Consider the following 21976-nt stretch of genomic DNA (forward strand, 5'->3'; position numbering starts at 1 on the left):
TGCTACTGTGATGAATAGAGCTGATCAGCCAGTACTTGACTGTTTCTTTCTTCTCCCATCTCTCTGCTAGATAAGGGGTAGACTGGAAGAGGGAAAGGGAGGAATTGGTTTGGGATAGTGTCTTTTCTCCAGTTATTACTGTCTCCCCTTACCCCTTTCTCTCTGAATATTTAATTTAGCCACACACGTTGTTATAACACTTAGCTCATTTTTTAGCACAGGGGCAATATAGAGGTCCTCAAGTCTATGTGGTCCCTTTCTCTATTTTTATAGAGTTTATTTCAGAGATAATTACAATTACAATAGCTTAGAATGGGCAAATTTCCTATCATTCAGACAGACTTTTGGCTTTTGCCCTGATTTAAAATTTTGCTTATCTCTAGCTAACTGTTGGCCTTTTTATGTTTAAGGGGAAAAGGAATCAGAAAATAAGCAATGTTGAGGAAAATAAATAGCAGAGTAAACTATGAGAGCCTATCTCCATTCTTTTGAAATTGAAGTTATGGAGAACAAGTCTATCTTCCTCCCCTTTGATACCATTTTTGGAGTCAGAGTACCAAGTTGGAGAGACCATTGTTGTGAACAATTGGCACTTTTCACAGGTTTTCTGTAGCAGATATTCAGAGAATTCTGGAAGAACCAAGCAGATCCAGAGGTAAAAACTATCCTTGCAAGTGCATGATGTAACTTTTCTTTAGGGAGAAGTAGGATTGTATAGTGAATAGTGTGCTAGCTAAGTAGTAATGGACTGGGAAAGATCTGGGTTCAGAGCCTAATTCTGAGACTTATTAGCTTTGTGACCCTAAGCACAAACTGCCTAATGCTTAGCTTTGAAATCATAGGCTCAACATAGATCCTCATTTTCATTTTGTGACTAAGGAGAAATAAGAGGATGAAAAGTCTTAAGTCCATGTCTTATGAGGATCAATTGAAGGACCTGAGAAGGTTTAGCATGAGGATGAGAAGACTCAGGGGGCATTGCATAGCTGGTAAGCATTTGAAGGCCTCTTATGTGGAGGAAGGATTAGATTTATTCTAATTGCTGAGTAGAAAATGCAAAGGGGCAAATTTAATTTTAATACAACTAAGAACTTCTTAACAATTTTTGTTGTTAGTTATATATAACCCTGTGTGACCCAATTTTGGACTTTCTTGAAAAAGATATTAGAGTGATTTGCCATTTCCTTCTTCAGCTCATTTCACAGATGAGGAAATGAGGTAAACAGGATTAAGTGACTTGTCCCATGTCACACAGCTAGTTAATGTGTGAGGCTAGATTTGAATTCAGGAAGACTTGGTACTCTGTCCACTATACCACCCAGCTGTCCCCTTCCTAAGAATTAAACCAAGTGAAAAGTAGAATGGGCTCCTTTGAAAAAATGGTAGATTTCCTCTCCTTAGAAGTCTTCAATAAAAAGAGCTCTATAATATACACAGAGTAGTGGAAATGCCTTTCCTAAAATGCACTGGAGAAGTTTTTTATGTATGGCATGGCCTTTGAGATCTTATTTCATTTTTAAATTCCATGATTCTGGGAGAATAAGGAATGTGCATGAGAGTTAGTGATAAAGATCCACAGACCATGGCTAATTATTTCATTAAAAGATTTGTGTATGTGATTTTAATACTCTTAGGTCTGCAAATCCCTGTAACAGATATCCTGGGTTTTGAAACCTTTTAAGAAAGTAGGAAAGAAATGGCCTCCCCCCACAAACTCCCTGTATTTTCCAGCACAAAAATTAGAAAAGCAAAACAAAACAAAATCCCAATTATCTTTTTAAAAAAATACCTTTTTTTTTTTTTTTAAATTTTCCAGGATTACAGTCACTGCAATGTGCAACATGGACTTCAGTCACTTTCCTTTGGACTCACAGACATGCTCTTTGGAGTTAGAAAGCTGTAAGTGGTTCCCTTATCTTGTATTATAGGCCTTCCTTCACCTTATGACTTCAGTGCCTTTTGAGACTTTTCCACCACTATCAGTTTAGTGTCACCTGCCAGCAAGAAGCACTTTTTAGTTCAAGATTGGGTTATGTTTTGTGGTTTGTGTAATTCTGATTTAAAAACAAATTCCCTTTCTTGTCTGCTCCCTCTCTAAGATGCATACACAGATGAAGATCTGATGTTGTACTGGAAAAATGGGGATGAATCCCTGAAAACAGATGAGAAGATTTCTCTGTCACAGTTTCTGATTCATAAGTTTCACACGACATCCAGACTGGCTTTCTACAGCAGTACAGGTATTATATCTTTGTCCCTGCCTAGAAGGCCACAAGAGAAAGAAATGATTGCCTAGTTGACCTCTGCAAAGCAACATGGAGGTGACATTTCTGCAGTTTGGGATGATGGAGATGTCCTAAAATCTTATTGTTAACTCTTCCTTGATTGTGGTATTCACTATCACCAGACTAAACTCAGTTACCCCTTCCAGGCCTAAGAGCACAAAGAAACTTTGTTAGGAGGAATGAAAGCTCAATAAGAAGCCAGACTCTGCCACCTTACTACCTTTCCAAGTGACCCTGGGCAAGTCACTAAATTTACTTGTTTTCTCATCTATAAAATGAGGGGAATTGGAATAGAGCTAAAGTTCCTCCCTACTTTCAGTCTGCTCTAATGCAGAATCCTTTCCTCATATCTTGGTTATGGCAATAATTCTGTAGGATTTCTTAAACTTGTTTCACTTGAGACCTCTTTTCTCCTGAAAAATTTTTACATGACCTCAGGTATATAGATATATAAAATAGACATACTAATCAAACATTGACTGATAATAAATCATAATTTCATGACTCCCACATTCAGTGAAGAGATCCCCATATGGAGTATAACCCACAGGTTAGGAAGCTGAACAAATATCCAGAAAAAGAAAAAGAAGTTTGAATGCAGATTGAAACATACTATTTTTTCCTTTTTTAATTGCTTTTTCTTTATCATGTTTTTGCCCTTTTGTTCTAATTCTTTTTTTTTCTTCACAAAATGACTAATGTGGAAATATGTTTAATATGATTGTTATATAACTTATATCAGATTGATTGCTTTTTGAGGAGGAGAGGAGGAAAAATGGAAATCATAGTCTTATAAAAATAAATATCAAAAATTAATAAATACATTTTTTAAAAAGAAGCTAGACAGTAGCCTAGTGGTAAGTATGTCTGTCTCAAGTCTTTCACCATTCCAATCTAACCTTCATTTAGCCCCCAAAGTAGTTACCCTAAAATACAGGTCTAATTATGTCACTCACCACCCTCCTCCCCAATAAACACACACACACACACACACACACACACACACACACACACACACACACACACACTAAACTCCAGTGGCTACTTTTTGCCTCCAGGAACAAATACAAAATGCTATTTGGCATTCAGAGCCTTTCACAACTTAGTCCCCTCCTACATTTCCATTCTTCTTTCATTTTACTCCCCAGCACCCACTCTTCACTCCAGTGACACTATCCTCTTAGCTGTTCCATAAATAGGATATAATGCCCATTTTATAGGACCCCACAACTAATATCTGAGGTCACACCTGAATTCAGTTCTTCCTGATTCCAAGCCAAGTGCTCTACCCATTTTTTTTACTTAATACCCCTCCCCTACTTTATGTAACTTAGTCTCTTTTTATCCACAAAATGGAGATAAAAATATTTGTATTTCCTATTTCACTGAGTTGTTATGAGGCTTAAATAAGGTAATGTTAAATAGCAACAAATTAATTATTAATTAATAAATTGATGTAATAAATAACATTGAGGTTAACTAATTTAATGAATAAATAAATTGATGTTAATAATAAATAACATAAAATGGTATTTAAAAGAGCATAATTATTAAACTTTTGGTAGGAGTGTGCTAGTAAATGTTTAACAAACAACTGTCATAGGGAGAAAAGTGCAAATAATACATTTTTAAGTTTAACCTATATTAGTAACACTTTACAGAACTAATAAGATATAAATGCTCACACTGAAATTTTAACAATTAAGGTCAGTTTGGTTCAGTAGATAGAGCACTGGCCATGGAGCAGTGTAGTCTCAGACATTTACTTGCTATGTGATCCTGGGCAAGTCACGTAATCTTGATTGACTCTACAAAAAAAAAAAAAAAAAAAAAAAAAAGAAAATTTAGCAATTGAGTATCACAAGCTGATCTGAGCTAGCTCCAGCATATTCTACTTTGGGGTAAAAATATTGGTTCCAGAGAAAGTTAAAATATTTATAAATAAATATAAAATAAAATAGGCAGAAGCTGTGTAAACATAATCCCCAATGAAAGTGTGGTGTAGTGGAAAGACCCCTCCATTTGGAGCCAGAGGGCATGGGTTCAAATTCTTGCTTTCTCACTTTCTGCTATATCATCTTGAGAATGTCCTCTCTCTGAGACTGTTTCCTCATCTGTAAAATGAGGAGTGGAGGCAGGTGGGAATAAAGATCCTCTGAAGTCTGTTCCAAGTCTGAATCTATGGTCCCATGACATTTCAAATCAGACTACAATTCACTGAATATTGCTGGACACTGAAGATATGTGAGGACCTCGGGGAACAGAACTACCATTAATGAAACAAAATCTGTCACTTTATCCCAGGTACTCTGAGTCTTTTTTTTTTTTTTTTTTTTTTTAAAATCACTGAATCCATGCTTCTACTTTGGAGAAGAATGCAGTTAATTGTTCCAAATGCCCTTTTCACGTTTTCTCCTTTTTTTAAAATAGAATTCTAAAATATCAGAGTTAGAAGGACTGCAAAGGCCATTTAAGCCAAGCTGCTCCCATAAAGGATTCCTGTCTACACCGTCCCCCCAAAGTGGCCATCTGGCCCTTTGAGAATTCTGTAGCAGTTCTCAGATTGAAGGCAGCTATATAGTTAGATGCAATGGTTAAAAGCTGTCTTGGGGATAAGGAGCAAGGAACAGTTTCATTCTCTTCTCGTCTCCCTCCCACCATAACCTCCCACATTTATCTTGTGTAAAGATGGCTCATTTTCAGTGTCTTTGTAGCACTTTCACTCTGGTATATGACACACTCCCCTGGTCTATTCATAACAGTACTCTTTTAAGATCCCCACTGCGTGATAGAGTTGGTTTTTTTGATTTTCTCTATTTCGGTAACCTTTCATTGAGGGTTTTCAGTGGTCTCAAATGCAGTGTACTTGGTTTGTTTTTCTTTTTAAGTAAGTTACTCTGTACCACCCAGATGAGCCTGCCATCACAGTAGTAGCCCAGTTGTTGTTATCTCAATAGCCTTTTTGGGAACACTTGATACTTATTTTTAAAGTCTGCATTTGATCCCCATTTTTCTAAGCCAACTATCACCTCTGGCACCTTAGTACTAAAACAAGAGGATCAGGCTAGTTCATAAAAGGAACACTTCCTTCCTCCAAGAAAAGGCACTATGTAAATCCAAGGTTTAGTGAGATTTTATAGGATCACAGAAACACACAACTATAAAGGAACAGAGGTCATTGAATCCATTTATCTCAGTGCTATCTATTCTGGATGAATGGGAAAAAGGGGGAATAATTAGGATAAACTGACTTTATGATGGAATAAAGGATGAAAGATAAATATACCTTGTTCACTCACTTGCTGGTGAATCTCATATTAACCTACATTCTTTTTTGTTGTTTAGTCATTTACAATCAGATTGGACTCCTTTTGGGATTTTCTTGGCAAAAATACTAGCTAGGTTTTCCTTCTCCAACTCATTTTACAGATGAGGAATTGAAGCAAACAGGGATAAGACTTGCCTACGTAGTAAATGTCTGAGGCTGGATTTGAATGTAAGTCTTCTAGGTCTGGCACACTGTCCACTGTGCTACCTAGCTGCTACTGTACTAACTTACCCTCATTAAAATCACTTCCTGTATTTGAACAAACACTGTAGCATGCAATTAAAAATATAACTGGAGCACCATGGTTGAGACTTTACCTCAGGCACTGACATCTAGGAGAAAAGTTTATTTCCTTTACTTATATGTTCTTGCTCTTTCAAGCATTCCACTGGCTTCCCCTCCCAGTAACATTGGGTGGGGAGAAGAACTGCCTCGTTGAAGGTTGGTCAATGAGATCTTGGACTATTGGAACTTGGAGAAAGTCATAAGAAAATATGCTAGGTATATTTCATCCTCCAACTGAATTTGTTTCAGGTGCTGGAATTCCTAGTTATAATTCTACTCTCAGTTTGTCTCCACAATACACTTGCTACTTTTCCAAAGGAACCCTACATTCTAATCATTTCCCCCTGGATGCACCAGACATATTCCTAGTTCCTAACTTTGTCTTAGTTATGTAATATTCTGCTTTTCCTCTTTACTTCCTCAGGTCATGTCCCTTTCTTTCATGAAGCCTTCCCCATCTGCTTCAGAAGATTCACAACCCCCTTCTCTTAAAGCACTTGTCTATGATGCTTAATGGACAAGGACTAGACCTGTGATCTCATTATAAATATTATGTAATGAATGTTTAAAGTATTTTATTATAGATATAATGAGGCAGTTACATTACAGGCAGTAGATGCATCTTGACGTCTAAGTTAAATCCAGCCTCAGATACTAATTAACTGTGATCCTGGTGGCTTAACCCTATGTGCCTTAATTTCTTCCTCTGTAAAATGGGAAAAATAATAGCATCTATCCTGAAGGGTTGTTGTCAGGATTAAATGAAATAACTGTAAAGTGCTTAGTACAGTGCCTTACATATAGTAAATGCTAGATAAATTATCATAAGTGATTCTAAAGTGAGCAAACTTCTTCTACCAATGCAGATTGGTACTTTCTCTGCAACTTCTCATTTTACAAAGCTGCCTAGAATTTTGAAAGGTTGTTTTGCCCAGGATCATATAACCAGACATAAACCTGAATCTTCCTGGCTCTAATACTGACTTTCTATTCCCAATATCATGTAGTTTCTCTTAATTAATAAGGTCTTTAATTGTTTCTTAATTGGTATATAGATTTTTTTTTCCTTAAACTATTTAAGGGACTATACTTTATCTATCTCTTGAGCTCTTAAATGACTAGCCCAGTACTGTTATGAAAAGATTCTCCTATGGCACAATAATTTTCCATTGCTGCTTTTCAGCTTGTTCAGCCACTCCTCCACTGATGGGCATTCCCTCAATTTCTAATTTTTTGTTACCATAAAAAGAGCTGCCACAAATACTTTGGCACATATAGGTTCTTTTTTCCTTTGTTATGACCTCTTTGAGATACAGACCTATTGCTGGATCAAAGGATATGTATAGTTTGCTTGCCTTTTGGACATAGTTCCAAATTGTGCTGCAGAATAGCAGCCTTCTAATTTTATAAATCCTTTAGGCCCAGAGGATTTAAACCCGTCTCTTCTACCTCCCAGAGAGGAAAAAGTTGGAGCAGCAAGTGAAAGTTTCAGAGGAAAAAAAAAATTCAGCTAAATATAAGGAAACACAGGAGGTTATGGATTCTCTATTAGTGGAGAATTGTCTAGGATGACTGTTCAATGGAAATATTGAAGATTGATTCTTGTTCAGGTGTAAAGTAACCTTTGAGGTACCTTCCATCTCTGAGATTTATTGATGTTTGGTGATATTTGTTGTTTCTTCATTTTTTTAGAGAAGGATTTTTCTCAGTGTCAGATTTTGAGCTGGTGCTAGAACTTTAGGATAAAGCCATAATTGTTACTTCTATCAACTCCCCCTACCCTTCTATAATTTACACAAAGATTAAGAGTTTGGCTTTAAATCACTTTGTGAATGAGTCAAGTATCAGAGTGCAAGTTTCTTGACTCTAGCTAAGCTAGTTGCATGGACAGTAGAGATTAAAGTCCCGATGGATTGTGATTATGAGCATGTAGTATTGTTTTCTTTCTTAAGCTAACCTGACACATCTCCAATTTAGCATATTACTTGCTGGTATTATACAGAGTTAGATAATATAGATTAATTTAATAGATTTATGAAAGTCAGCTATGAGTTCATATTAAGAATTGTTTTGACCTCTTTGAAATACCTATATGTCTATTTTTTTGACTTGGGATTTAATTGATTTAAATCTATATTAAACAAATAATTTCTATATCTGCTTATCAATCTCTAAAATCCTAATTGATATCAATATTTATATCTATATCTATACTGAAGTCTAGAACTGAAAATCTATTAGATATATTTCCACTATAGATATAATTTTCAATGGAATTTTTAAAAATTATTTATATGTTTCATTCATTCATGAAGCATATGAATATATATTTTAAGAAATCTGTTGAAAGTGAGAGATTTGGGAATGAGAGGATATGATAGGAAAGATGACTCGATTTTTTTTTTTTGCCTCAAATTATACCTCAACATATTATTTCTTCTGGTTAACAGGGTGGTACAATCGACTGTACATTAACTTCACCTTGCGTCGCCACATCTTCTTCTTCTTGCTTCAAACCTATTTCCCTGCTACTCTGATGGTCATGCTATCCTGGGTATCCTTCTGGATTGATCATAGAGCTGTGCCTGCCAGAGTTTCACTGGGTAAAAGATATTTCAACAAGTTCAGAATAATGTTGTCAATTATCCATTTATGAAAAAACATGTAAACTCCTCCTCAGAGGCATTTTATGCAGTTTTTGCCCAACTTGTACAAACTGAGTTATGACTGTTGAGATAGTGAAAAAGAAAACTTGAGGAAAATAAATGAGAGAAAAAAGTTTAAGGTATTGTACCTGCCATCCCCTTAGTTATGTACACATCCTTCAATAGACTATCAGATACCAGATGATTGAAATGAATGAGAGTGAAAGAGAATATTCAAATGCAATATTAAAAGCTTCTCAAGTCTAAATCTACATTTCTAGCTCTGTTAGCAAATGTGAGGCAAAATATTGTTACCTTGGGGAGGTGAAAGATACTTGCCAGGAAAATGGTCCTGTTGTTGAAGGTTAGATCCTGAGGACTCTGGTAGGGGGAGGTAGTGAGGAAAGCATATGGTAAAATCTCCCCAGATTTATAGAGAACAAGAAGGTGTACTTGTGAATCATGAATCACATTAGTAGTTAGGTAAGGAAACCAAAATAAGCCAAATTTTAACTTTTAATCTTATTTTATTGATTATTTTTGTTTATCACTTTTATTTCCATTCCATTCCATTTCCTTCTTCTCCTACCCAACATTCCATTTCTTGTAATAGGAAAAAAGATTTAAGAAAGACAAAAAGTAGTCAAATAAATCAATTCATCAATTACCAATAATGAACACCTTTTGTTCTCCACTTTTGCAAAGAGAGTAAAGAGATTAAGACACTTAAAAACCCTTTATGAATTCAATGTCTGAACTAACTTTGGGGGCCTTTCCAGGTAGTACAACTGTCCTCACCATGTCTACAATCATCACTGGTGTTAACGCCTCCATGCCTCGAGTTTCCTACATCAAGGCTGTGGACATCTTCCTGTGGGTCAGCTTTGTATTTGTGTTCCTTTCCGTGTTGGAGTATGCAGCAGTGAACTACCTGACCACCGTACAGGAGAGGAAGGAGAGGAAGCTTCGAGACAAGGTGAGAAAAATTTTCTTCTTTTTAGTTTGTCTAAGGATAGAAAAATAGCAAGAATTTATTCCTTGGTTATTTTGTATCAGGCAAAGCATTAAGTACTAGGGATACAAATAAAATAGCAAAAAGAAAGTTCCTGCCCTCAAGGAGCTTAGTTTTCTAATGGGGTAAAATGACACATAAAAGGGATCTCAAAAGGGTTGAGGCAAGGTAAAGAAGGTGTTAGTGGTAAAATCCAGACAGTCACAGCTGAGATGGAACTAAAGCATGGCTAGTGAAGGCTCATCCCTAAAATAGAGACCATGAAAGGAACTCAGAAATGAGACAAGAGTGCTTCTAGAATGGAGAGATGTTTTAGGATGGGAAGGTCCAAGGTGCTTGTAGAATCCCTAGGATGAGAAGGCCTGGCAATTAGGTTGCACAGTGGATAGAACACCAGCCTTGAAGTCAGGAGGATCTGAGTTCAAATGTGGTCTCAGATTTTAACCCTTCCTAGCTGTGAGATCCTGGGCAAGTCACTTAACCCCAGTTGCCTCAGGAAAAAAAGAAAAAAAGAAAAAAGAAAAAGAAATGCATAGCTGGGGAGAGAATGGGAAGAAGAAGAGAGATGCACATGAAAAGTTCCCAGCTAAAAGGGCCACTGCGAGAAGTGTCTTAAGAGTTAATCCAACCCTGCTTATCTTCCCCCAATAGAAGAATCAAATAATGTGAAAGTCTCTTTGGTTTAGTAAAATTCAGGTGCTCTTCTGAGTGTCTTTTGTCCCATTGGTAAGTGTAGAAACTCTGGAGAAAAGACAGATTCTAACTAAGGAATCATCTGAGAGCCACAAAACTTTTTGCTTGGAAGATAATTGTAAGATACTTGTTTTATTAAAATGAGACAAATTAGGCTAGTAATATTCATAGACTCATAGGATAACTAGAGCAGGAAATAACCTTAGAGATATCTAGTATGATCCTCTCATTTTATTAACAATGAAATTGAAACCCAAAGAAATCATAAATTATAGGATTGAGAGTTACAAGAGATCATCTAGACAGACCCCTTAAAGATGAGGAAATTGAGGCCCAGAGAAATTAAGTGACTTGCCCAAAGTGTGATATGCATATTACATCAAAGAGCCAATATTCAAACCTGTATTCTCTGATTTCAGATCCAGTGCTAAGACCCACACCTACTATATTAAGAAGTTAAACTATCCAGACAATATCCATTTGTTATCAACTAACTTACCATAGTTTAAAACCTACAATGGGTGTATCTCTAGAGCAGAAACCCACATTTATGAATATAATTATAATGCTAGTTATTATTGAAAATAAGGAAATGATTTTTACTTACAGAATTCTAAAAACAATTGAGGCAGTCCATTTTTTCCATGATGCTCTATTTTTACAACTGTCTCTTGAATATTTTATATATATATATATATTTTTGTAACTATGCTAGATAATTTGAGAGGATAAAAAGAGGGAGATAAGCCTTATCCACAGTAATTTTACTTCAACATCTGAATATGTTTTAACTTTCTGTTTTCTACTCTGTGATCATTTTTTGAGTATTCCTGTAGCAAATGCTAATTTTTTTTATTCTTTAATTTGCTGCATTTCCCAGCATTCTGGGAGCATTTGGTTCCTTTGCCTTCACTGATGCTGAAATGGTGTTACTGTAAGAAATAGCATCTGAGAAGGAAAATAGCCTGGTAGAGAGAGACTTATTGAGAGGGGTTATCCCCTCATAGCCACATCTGCAGATAATAGATTGAAATGGTCAAATATAAGGTTAGTCATAAGATTATGGGATCAAAAGTGAAAGGTTCAAGGTCCCCAATCTAGTTCTGTCTTTTAAAAATATCTTATTTATACCTATTATTTTTTTTACATCTCAGTTATTTCTAGAAAGAAACCTCTCCCACTCACATCTTTCAAATGATTTTTTCCTTTACAATAAAAGAAAAATTGTTATACAAAACCAACCAACACAGTGACTGCATCTGACAGTGTATATAGCGTTCTGCATCCATAGTACTCTACTTATTATTGAAAGATGCAAGGTGTTTCCTCATCTCTTCTTTGGGACCAAGAGGGATTTCTCAGTGTTTGCCAACCCTCTTATTTTATTAAGGAAACTTAGGCCAAAGGAATGCCTTTGAACATCATAAATTATGTTTCTTTATGATTTCTTGAAAATATTTAAGGAAAGACATGCTCCCTATATGAACTGGCTTTTATAAATCTTATATAGCTAGCTTGAGTACAAAGTACTGTGTAGGTCTGTATTCCCCCAATAATCCAAACCATTACTCACAAGCCCTCAACAATGTATTTATTTTTACCAGTCAGAGGAAATTATTAATTCATTTATAAGGTATTTATTGAAATGGCATAGTAAGAAAAGTAGCAACAAAATATTTCCCTACAAATTTGGGGCACACTGTCTCACAAATAAATGTACCATCAGTGGAAATAATAGACATATGTAGGGCATCTACATAGAGGGACACATAGCTAGGGAATATGTGTTATAAGAGTACACACATGGAGAAATGCACATGTAAGGAGTGCAAGTGTGTAGGCCATATATGTGGAGGGACATCACCTATAGAGAACCTAAGAGACATGGGATATACACAGAAGGGGAACTTGGGTCTATGGCACTGCAAGGTTGTTGATATTTTCTACTAATGTAATTGTACTGCTCCCAAGCAATCCTGCTTGCTCCTAGTTTCACATGAGTTCAGTCTCTGCCAGACAAGGCAGTAAGTAAGGAAGGAATTGCTCCCTGTTGGTTTTACATGGATGCTTCCACTCGGCATCAGTTGCTGCTGGATTTTGCCATGTACTGCTCTCCCAGACTTGAGGGTGTATGGAGCTTCTTTCTGCCTCCTGCTGGAGACCTCAACTAAATCACAGGAAAGATGGTCTCTGCCCACCCTTTTTTAAAACCCAGAGTTTTTTTTTTCTTGATGTAGTTCTTTTAGAAAAGGCAGAAACCCTAATACATATAAGCCACTGGATTTGAGAAGGATGGGGGGAGATCTAGCTAGTATTTTCCCCTAGAAGTAAGTATTTATCTATTTCTCAGAACCTTGACTAGGAATTTCCAGAAGAGTCTTTGCCTTTAGATGCCAAGCTCTTGGAATACTGAGCAACCCTAGCTAGCCAATGCTTTCAGATTTGTATTTATTTTTAAGCTTTATTTCCTGATCATGGGAAATTGTTTGGTTTTTTTTTTTTTTTCAGATACCTCTTTCTAACTTAATGTTAGAAAATCTCTGTAACACATTTCTTAATTTCCATAAGCCAAAACTATTCTCAAGCATCCTTTTTAATAGAAGCAAACTTCCAGGAAGTCCAAGGTTTTCTTGTTTCTTGATTCTAAAATTCTTTTGTTCTCTGCTACATATGAATATCGGGGGAAAGGCCCTGGAACAAAGCAAAGCCCAGGGAGCAAGGTCATTGTCTCTCTCAAGTCCATGTGTATGTATACCAGCAAAGTCTTTCTTAGTTTTGAGCCTTCTCTACAGATACAAGGAAGGGTTCCACATTGGGAAGTGGAAGGGAGGATAAGGGAAAATGATTAGTAAAAAAGAAAGAAAGAAAGAAAGAAAGAAAGAAAGAAAGAAAGTCACTTAACCTGTTTGCCTCAGTATCTGCATCTGTGAAATTAGCTGGAAAAGGAAATAGCAGCTCACTCCAGTATCTTTGCCAAGAAAACCCCAAATGGGGCTGGGAAGAGTCAGACATGACTGAAAAAATTGAACAAGAAATTGAACAAGACAAGACTGAAAGAACAATTGAACAAGACATAGATAGAGTATATTCTCAAAGAAAGACAATAGAGGCAACTTTCCTGCTACAAATATATAAAGCTAATTTTAATCTTCGCAGAGGACCTAAAAAATTATAGCTATCACATGCTGTTTATTTTAATAAAATGCAGCTTCAAAATAAATAAAAATGAACAGATTGTTATAATCATTTTACATGAAAAACATTGGCGCATATACCAAATAATAATAGAAATAGAATTAAATTACATTTAAATTATTTGAAATGATTACCTTTTCCCAATAACAAAGAAAAGACAAAGGACAATTTAGACATGAAGCCATTGTTTCTCTTAAGAAACCACACACAATATGGATAAGATATTGGATAGTAAGGGACAGCTAGCTGGTCCAGCAAATTGAGTGCTGGGCTTGGAGTCAGGAAGATTCATCTTCCTATGTTCAAATCTGGCCTCTGACACTGTAACTCTGTTAAGTCAGACATGATGAACAACAACAACAGTAAGAGCAAAAGGAAAGTTCTGCTCAATAAAGAATCAGAAACATGACCTTTGTCTCTTCAGACAATTCTTTTTTATGTTCCATCATATCTATTTCTTTTATTCAAAGAATTTTGAGCCCTAAGTTCTGTCTATAGGACCAAGGTCCCTGATTCATTTCCAGTCAGTTGCCAAATCTTGTCAGTTTGACTCCATCATGTATCTTGCTTGTATTCTTTTCTCTCCATTCTCACTGTCATCCTCCTTCTGTCCCCTAGTTTAGACCCTCATCACTTCCTATATACTATTGCAATAGACTCCTCATTGGTTCCTGTCTCTAGTCTCCTCCTTCAATCTGCCTTCCATAGAGCTGCTATATTGCTATTTGCAAAGTGAAGATCTGATTGTCAGTCCTTTTTTATGAAGCTCTTAACTTGCCTCTAAGATGATATACACCTTTCTCTTTAGTCTTCACAGTCTGGCTCCAGATTAGGCTTATTATATATATTAATTTTCTGTATTCATCTATGCTCCAGTCAAACTGGTATTCTGGTTCTTTTTTTTTTTTTTGTAGGTCCCATTCCATCTTCTACGTCTATATCTCTTTATTTTATTTTCAAAATCCCTGGTTTCTTTTAAAATTCAGATAAAGTATCATTTCCTACAGGAATTCTGATTCTGATCCTCCCACTTCCTAATCCCCTCTCCCTAGGGATCCTTTTTATTATGTAGCCCAGGCTCTACGTTGTTAGCATAAGCCCCTATTTATACTGCCTGTTTAGGTCCCCAGAGCTTGGCTAGTTACTTGTCCTCCCAATGGCACTAGTACAATGTCTAACACATGAAAGGTGCTCAATAAATGCTTGTTCCCTTCCCTATTTAGCTGTGTACATGTGGTTAGCCCTGATGGAAGTAAGCTTCTTGCAGGAATTAGCCCTTTTTAAAAAATCTTTTTTATCCCCAGCATTTAGCTTAGGACTTTGCACATAGTAGGTGCTTAATAAATGCATCTTGATCAGTGTATATAATCTCAGGCAAAATCATAAAGTGTCTATATTACAGTAGTGCTTTCTAAATATGACCCTTTAGGATAAAAGAAGATTTGGGATGTTTTCTTCTACTGGTCTGAATATGGCTTCCTAATAAGTAAATTTCTGATTTATGGACATGTTAATTTGTAGCTTCAAGAAATATAGGAAAAAGTAATTCAAATGAACTTCATTAAATACCAAAAGCTATTGCAATTACTGGAACTCAAGAACAAAACACATTTTGTTTTCTTTTTTTCTTGTAACTTATTTATAAATATACAAATCATAACTATCAATCCTAGTGTTTTCTTCTTTCCCTCCTCCTCCTCCTTTATGGGATAAAGCAGAAATAGAAGCACAGAAACCAGAGAATTAGAAAGTAGTGCTTTGGAAGTTTGGGAGATTTATGCTTTAAAACTTAGCTGTGTGAATTATTAGCTGAGGGGCCATAAGTAAGTCACTTTTTCTCTGAGGCACAGTTTTTTTCTGTAAAATGAGGGAATTTAAGTGTTTCTCAAAGTGTACAGAGTCTTAGGTTTCCCCAAGACTTTTTTCAGGGATCTATGAGGTCCAAATTATTTTCATAATACCAGGATGTTATTAGTCTATTAAGATACTCCTCCCTTTTCCAACAACATATTTTTATGAAGCTACATTTTCTTTTTAAAGTAATATCAGCCAAAACAATCTCTCATAACAGATTGCATGCAGAAACATGAAAATCCAGCTGTCTTCTATCAAGTCAGATATTAAATATTTTACAAATATATATAAAATGCTATCACAAAATTTTATTGTTTTGAAAAGTATTATTATTTTCATAAAAACATGTTATTTATCAAACATAATTTTATTATTTTATAATAGGTTAATGAATATTTGTAAATTTTATCAGTTTTTATTTCTAACATGGCAAATATTGATAGCTATAATCCACATAAGAAAGAGTTCTTTGGAGTCATCAATAACTATTAAGAAGTTAAAGGAATTCTAAGATCAAAAAGTTTGAAAATTGTTAGATTAGGTGGTAGCTAAGGGCTCTGCCAGTTTTAGATCCTGTGATCCTATGATCCTATGAGGTCTGGATAGACCTTGGCTCTTCCATTCATTTGTTCTTATGAGTAAGCATTTTTCTTTCCCTGGTACTAGTTTTCTTCTTTTTCAAGTGAAGAGATAGATCCCTAAGGCCCTTTCCAATTCTAAGCTTATGATCCCATATTATTTTGGAATGAAAATAGAAATCCTTAAATACATTGAATAATGAATAAAGGTCAGTTTTGTGTATTTCATAAAACTACAGGTATACTCATTCTTCTGTGCTTTAATGGATATATGATACTTTGGCCCCACATATTACTATGTATTTATACTCAGATTTGAAAGAACTAAACTTTAAAAGTTGGTCATTCATCTAAACCTTAGCTAATATCTTAAGGAGTCAATAAACTGGGATGTGTTAATAAGCTGATGTAGAAACATGTCATTTTTATTTTCAGGATTTTTAAAAAAGCAATCCCTAGCTTCTAACTTAAAACTTGAGAGGAAAAAAGCCTTTTTCATTTTCATGAAATATTTCAGATTACAAATTGGAAATACAATAAAATCTTGAGAATTTTCTTTTTTTAAAGACTGAACTTCTAAACCTAAAACTCCTCTTTCACATAAAAGACAATAATTTCAGGCCAATTCTAATTTTATCTGAAAATTTTAAAAAATTAATATTTTATTTCTAAAATTTTGTGTTCTAAATTCTCTCCCTTAACCTCTCTTCCTCAATGAGAAAGCAAGAAATTTGACATAGCTTTATATGTATATATGTACTCATGCAAAACACATTTCCATTTACATGAAATTATTAATCTCTCTTTGCCATATAAAATTTCATGACATTCACTGGAAAATTTTAAAGCTCTGCAGAAATAGGAACAAGTTGGATAATTTCATCATCTCTGTTTCCCAGATGGAGAAATCAGGGCATTGAAGGATTAAGGATTAAGGCCTGCAGGCACAGCATGAATCAGAGATGGAGAGAGCCAAGAGTAAATCCTGATTTCCAGTGCAGACTTTGATATATCTCACTGCCTAATCAGCCAAAAATGTCCCCAACTAAACTGTAAGATTTAAGTAAGCAGGAGCTATTCTTTATACATTTTGGTGTCGAAAAGCTTGCCTGGCTTTAGTTCAATTTAATTCAATAAATGTTTATTAGATAATTACTAGTAAGGTAAGCAACTAGGTAATATAGTGGATAGGGCAGCTGGATTCAATGTCAGGAAAACCTGAATTCAAATCTGCCACATATACTTGCTAGCTCGGTGACCCTGGGAAGGTCACTTATTCTCTTTAAGACTTCAGTTTCCTTGACTATTAAATAGAGATCATAATAGCATCTATCTCCTGGGGTTGATATGAGGATATGCAAATTCTTTTGAAAACCTTAAAACACTATATAACTGTTAGTAACTGTTGCTGTTCATCCTTTGTTTTTGAAGAGGACCAATGACATCACTAGTGACATCTTGACTTATACATGAATTGGATTTAAGTGAAGCAGAGCTGTGCAAAGTCTTCAGCCTCATTCTTTCTTCCTGAATTATTGACTTAACTTTTTTCCTGATATTGATATTAACTATTATTATATACAAGAAAATTTTCCTAGACTCTGATGATAGTCAAAGAAAAAAATGAAATCATCTTTACCCTTAAGGTGTTTACATCCTATGATATGATGTCTATGTAGTACACATTTATAGCCACTTTGAATTTAAATCTTTTGCAGGTGCCTACCCAAAATACTTCCCTCCTCTCCTCCATAAAAATGATAAATCTAACTGATAAGAAGGAAATGATTTGTATAATAATATTTGTAAAAAGGGATTGAATTTGTTCTATTTCATTCCAGAGGGCAGAACTAGGCTTGATGTCAGAGAAAACTTCCTCACATTAAGAGCTGTTTCAGAGCAAAATGGGTTACTACAAAGCCTATCACTTGATGGACATCTTAGGGGCAAGGAGCAAAAAAGACTCCAATCTCATCCAAGCGAAAACTTCAATGTCTTTTCAAGCAATGGCAGGATGATCACTTACTAACTTATTATACAGAGGATTTCTGTTTAGGAATGGATTTGACCTTTAAGCTCTGAGGTTCTGTGATTCTATGAACTTAAAAAAGTCAGTGGGGCTTCATGTTAAAACAAAGAAAGCATCATCCTAATTGGATTTTTTTAATTTATACTTTTAAATGACTAATATCTACCATTTTTCCTTTGATTGCTCTTAGGTCCCATGCACATGTGGGATGCTTCATTCAAGAACCATTATATTGGATGGCAATTATAGTGAATCAGAAGCCAATAGTCTAGCAGGCTACACAAGAAGCCACATAGTGACTGATGAAGAAAAACAGGAGAAAATTGTGGTGCATTTGGCCCTGAGTGATGAATCTAATACATCCAGAAAGAAGGGACTGAGGGGCCATGTAGGGCTACGGATCATTCAGAACACTCATGTCATTGACAAATACTCCAGATTGATATTTCCTATTTTCTACATATTTTTTAATTTAATATATTGGTCCGTTTTTTGCTAGATGTGATATGACAATACCTGTGTTAAAGATTAGGTGTGTTTACACAACTGGTACATTCACTTCAGGGTGAGAAGAACACTGAATTTGGAGTTGGAGATCATCTCTTCCATTTGCTGGTGTGATTGTGGACTGTGTCAGATTCCTTCTTGGTTATATGAGGAAATTGAATTAGATTAATTATAAGGGTCCTTCCAGTTCTAGTTCTACATCCATAATCCTGTTATGTGATGAAATTTTCCCTCCCCCACTAGATGGCACAGTGGATAGAGCCCTAGAGTCAAGAAAAATAGAGTTCAAGTCCTTCCTCAGACTTCGGAGAGAATTTCTCTTTGGGTGAAATTGGAACCTTTTTTTTTTTTTTTTTTTTTTTTTTTTTTTGTCTGAGAGCAAAATATCTCAGCTCAAATTAAAAGAAAGCACTGAATTCTGGATCTATCTTCCATACTTGTCCTGGGAGCTAACTAAAGAAGCTCTCATTGATAGTTTATGTCTAATATTGTTGTTGTTAACCCTTTGTTTTCAAAAAGGGCCAGTCACATCCTGGGTGATGACTTTTGTGTGAATTTGAATTTAAGTGGGAAACCAGCTAATATCCCAAAAGACCTTTAACAAGCTGATGAATCGAAAATTTATTTATCTAGGGAGATAAGGAGAAAAAAAATGAAATGGAGGACAACTTCATGGGGATTGGAATATTGGAGACTGGACACTGGAATTCAAAGTAACCAAAATAGCAAAGGGGAAAGACCCCTAAATACATGAACTCCAAGCCAAAAGTGACTCATTCTGTAAAGGAACTGGAAAAACGTGTTAGATTGTGATAGATAGTTAAGTAACATTGTTTGCTCTTAAGAACACCCAGAGGAGGTTCACTTGTCCCTTTGAAGCCATGCTCAAGTTTCTCTAGGAATTATCAGGAATTATAGAGCAATTTATGCCTTTGCCTCATGGCCTTACCTCCTCATGCTAGCCAGGATAAGGTACATGTTTAGAGAAGGAATAGAGACTTGATTATAATTAGGTGACAAATGTTTGGTTTTGGGGAAGAAGACAGAATCAGCTTCTTTTTGCTTCCTTTTCACATCTGTGCTCCTTTCTTATCCATGCCTGGTGCTATATGGTTATGACAAACAGACAGTTCCCCATCCTGCCTCTCAGGAGTGTTGGTTGTTCCAAATGAATCTCTGGTAAAATTTCAAGGAGTGCTGGGAAGCTCTTTGAAGGGAGAAGGGCCTTCTCTTATATCACATCATTCAAGCAACAGTTTATAGGTAAAGCTCTGGAAAAGACAATAAGAGTGGGGGTTATAAACAACCTTTTCCATCTCCTTTTCCAGATCCACGTTTCATCCCGCTTCCTTCGCTATGAGTTGGAAGAAGTCACCTGCTGCTCCAACTCTCTTTCACTATTTTAGTAGCTTGTGGAGAATCTGAGACCCAGAGTGCTTCAATCTCCAGTAGTTTATGAAGTCGCACAAGACATGGGAGAGTGCTATCATTATCCAATACGTTCACTGGGCACTTGCCTAAGGACCTTCAAGCTCTAAGAATCTTGGAGATTATTAGGAGAAATACTTCTATTTCATCACAAATGATTTCCCTTTTTTTGATTTGAGGGGACAGGGAAAACAGGCAGGCCACTTGATGAGTGAATTATTTGGTCATGGCAACCCATGAAACAACAAACAAAACATAAAATGATACTGAATCGTGTGCCTACCTTCTATTTCTGTAGAGTGATAGAAAAGCAATGCAGAAGGAATTATTTACACATTTTAACTTAATTGTTTGTACTCTTAATGTGAAACTTTGTAAGTGACCAACCAGCAGACTTACTACTAGAGGAATTGGATAAAATCAGTGTTTACCTTCTTACTATAAATAATAATGAGACAAGAAATAACTATTGATGTATTTTGCATTACCAAATCAGTTGTTCATGTACACAGGATGTTAACTCTTAGAAAAGATAAAAATCAACATCAAATTGAAAGAAAACATGAAGATATGGGTGCAATTAAAACAGCTTAATGCTGTTAAAATTACTATTGATAAAAACATTAAATAGACACAACTAAAGACATGACCATTGATAATCACCATTTCCTAAGGAAGTCAAATATCATTAATAATTATTACAAAAAGAAGAATAAAAGAACTTCAAAATTACTTCAAGCAGCAACTAGGGGTAACATTGGTTTATAATATAAACTCATTTGCAGAAGAAGATTATGAGGTATATCTCTTCAAAAAATTGAGAAGTTCCATAAGGAAGAATTAGTTTACAGAAAGAAACTTAGCATGAGAATCAATTAGTCATGCTAAAAGTATTTGAGAATGAAATAAAATGAAGCATTTTTTTTAGTGCTTACAATATACTAAGGGCTGGGGAATACAAATGCAAAAAAGAAAAACAGTCTGTATTCTCAGATACAGTATCTCAAAGTAAAAGACAACACCACTGGCAGCCGGGGAAAGGAATTTTAGTTAAGGGTTGGGCAGTTAATCACAGACATTATAAATTGATCAATTGACATGCTCATTCTAGAAGAAATGGTACTATTGATCTGATAAGTACAGCAAGATATGGAAAAGCAGAGGAAGGGAATCAAGTTTATAGTTAGCAGGCAAGTAGTAAAAAGGCTTGGGAGAATGACTATGTAGAATGTGATAATGATGTAGTTAGCTTCATGGAGTGAAGTAAGCTTCATGGTCCAAGTAAGTTGGACCTCATCAAAGACATATTTGATGAAAACATGAGAAGGAAACAGGCAGGATTTTGCAAATGATGTATAGTAGACCACTTTTTAATCATACAGTTGGTTGAAGAATACATAGAACACAAGATTCCACTGTGCTTATTTATGGCTTTGAAAAAGCATTTGACTTCATTGGATTAAAGATTCTATTCCTCCAAAGTATAAAAGATTTCTTGGTATATATAACATTAGTGCTAACTTTCTAGCGCTAACCTTCCTTTCAATTTCAAGTTATAAGACAGAAATGTGCTTGCCAGAGGTAGAGAGAGAGAACTATCCAAGGCAAGGTCCAAATAGGAGCGATTCTCTTCAGATAATGAAATCCTCCATAGGATTCAGGTTGGAAGTGATTGTGTTGATTACAGCAAGCCCTAGAACATTGCAGAGCCTCCTAAAGGAAATCTATAATTGCTCAAGAGTTTGGCCTAACTATCCATGTGAGAGGGAAATGTATAAAGATTGGCTCTTATCCTTACTATGATGGGCTCTATGGACTGATACATCAATTCATATGTCACAGGCAGGCATTGCAGTTGGGGAATTGAACAGGAGGAGGAGAGTAGGCCAGATTGATTTTGGAATTTTGGAAAATTGCACCATTTTTAAAAATGATTTCCAAACTGAGGCCCTTGTAGAAAATCCTCATCCCTAGGGAGCTTATACTCTACATAGTGTAACAAGATCATTAGACTAATATACACATGGTCAGGCTGAATTTCAGAAGAAGATTCCCTCTGATGTGTATTGTTGCCTTAGTATTTTTTTTTTTATAGCATGCAGGTTCTTAAAGAGGATACCAGTAGAACACAAACTCT

The 21976-nt window shown here is 35.5% G+C and overlaps 1 protein-coding gene across 2 annotated transcripts in view; it reads left to right on the plus strand.

Annotated features, from left to right (window-relative positions):
• LOC141541231 (gamma-aminobutyric acid receptor subunit rho-2) overlaps positions 1-18669 on the plus strand; it is a 47845-nt gene extending 29176 nt beyond the window's left edge. For both annotated transcript variants that reach the window (XM_074265424.1, XM_074265423.1), the window contains 5 exons: positions 1817-1899; positions 2100-2240; positions 8349-8501; positions 9323-9519; positions 18095-18669. In XM_074265424.1, coding sequence (XP_074121525.1) covers positions 1817-1899; positions 2100-2240; positions 8349-8501; positions 9323-9519; positions 18095-18403 — 883 coding nt within the window. In that variant the 3' untranslated portion in view covers positions 18404-18669. The remainder of the gene's footprint in view (positions 1-1816; positions 1900-2099; positions 2241-8348; positions 8502-9322; positions 9520-18094) is intronic.
• The last annotated feature ends 3307 nt before the right edge of the window (positions 18670-21976 follow it).

This window comes from Sminthopsis crassicaudata, chromosome 4 (genome assembly GCF_048593235.1).
Source record: "Sminthopsis crassicaudata isolate SCR6 chromosome 4, ASM4859323v1, whole genome shotgun sequence".
NCBI lineage: Eukaryota > Metazoa > Chordata > Mammalia > Dasyuromorphia > Dasyuridae > Sminthopsis > Sminthopsis crassicaudata.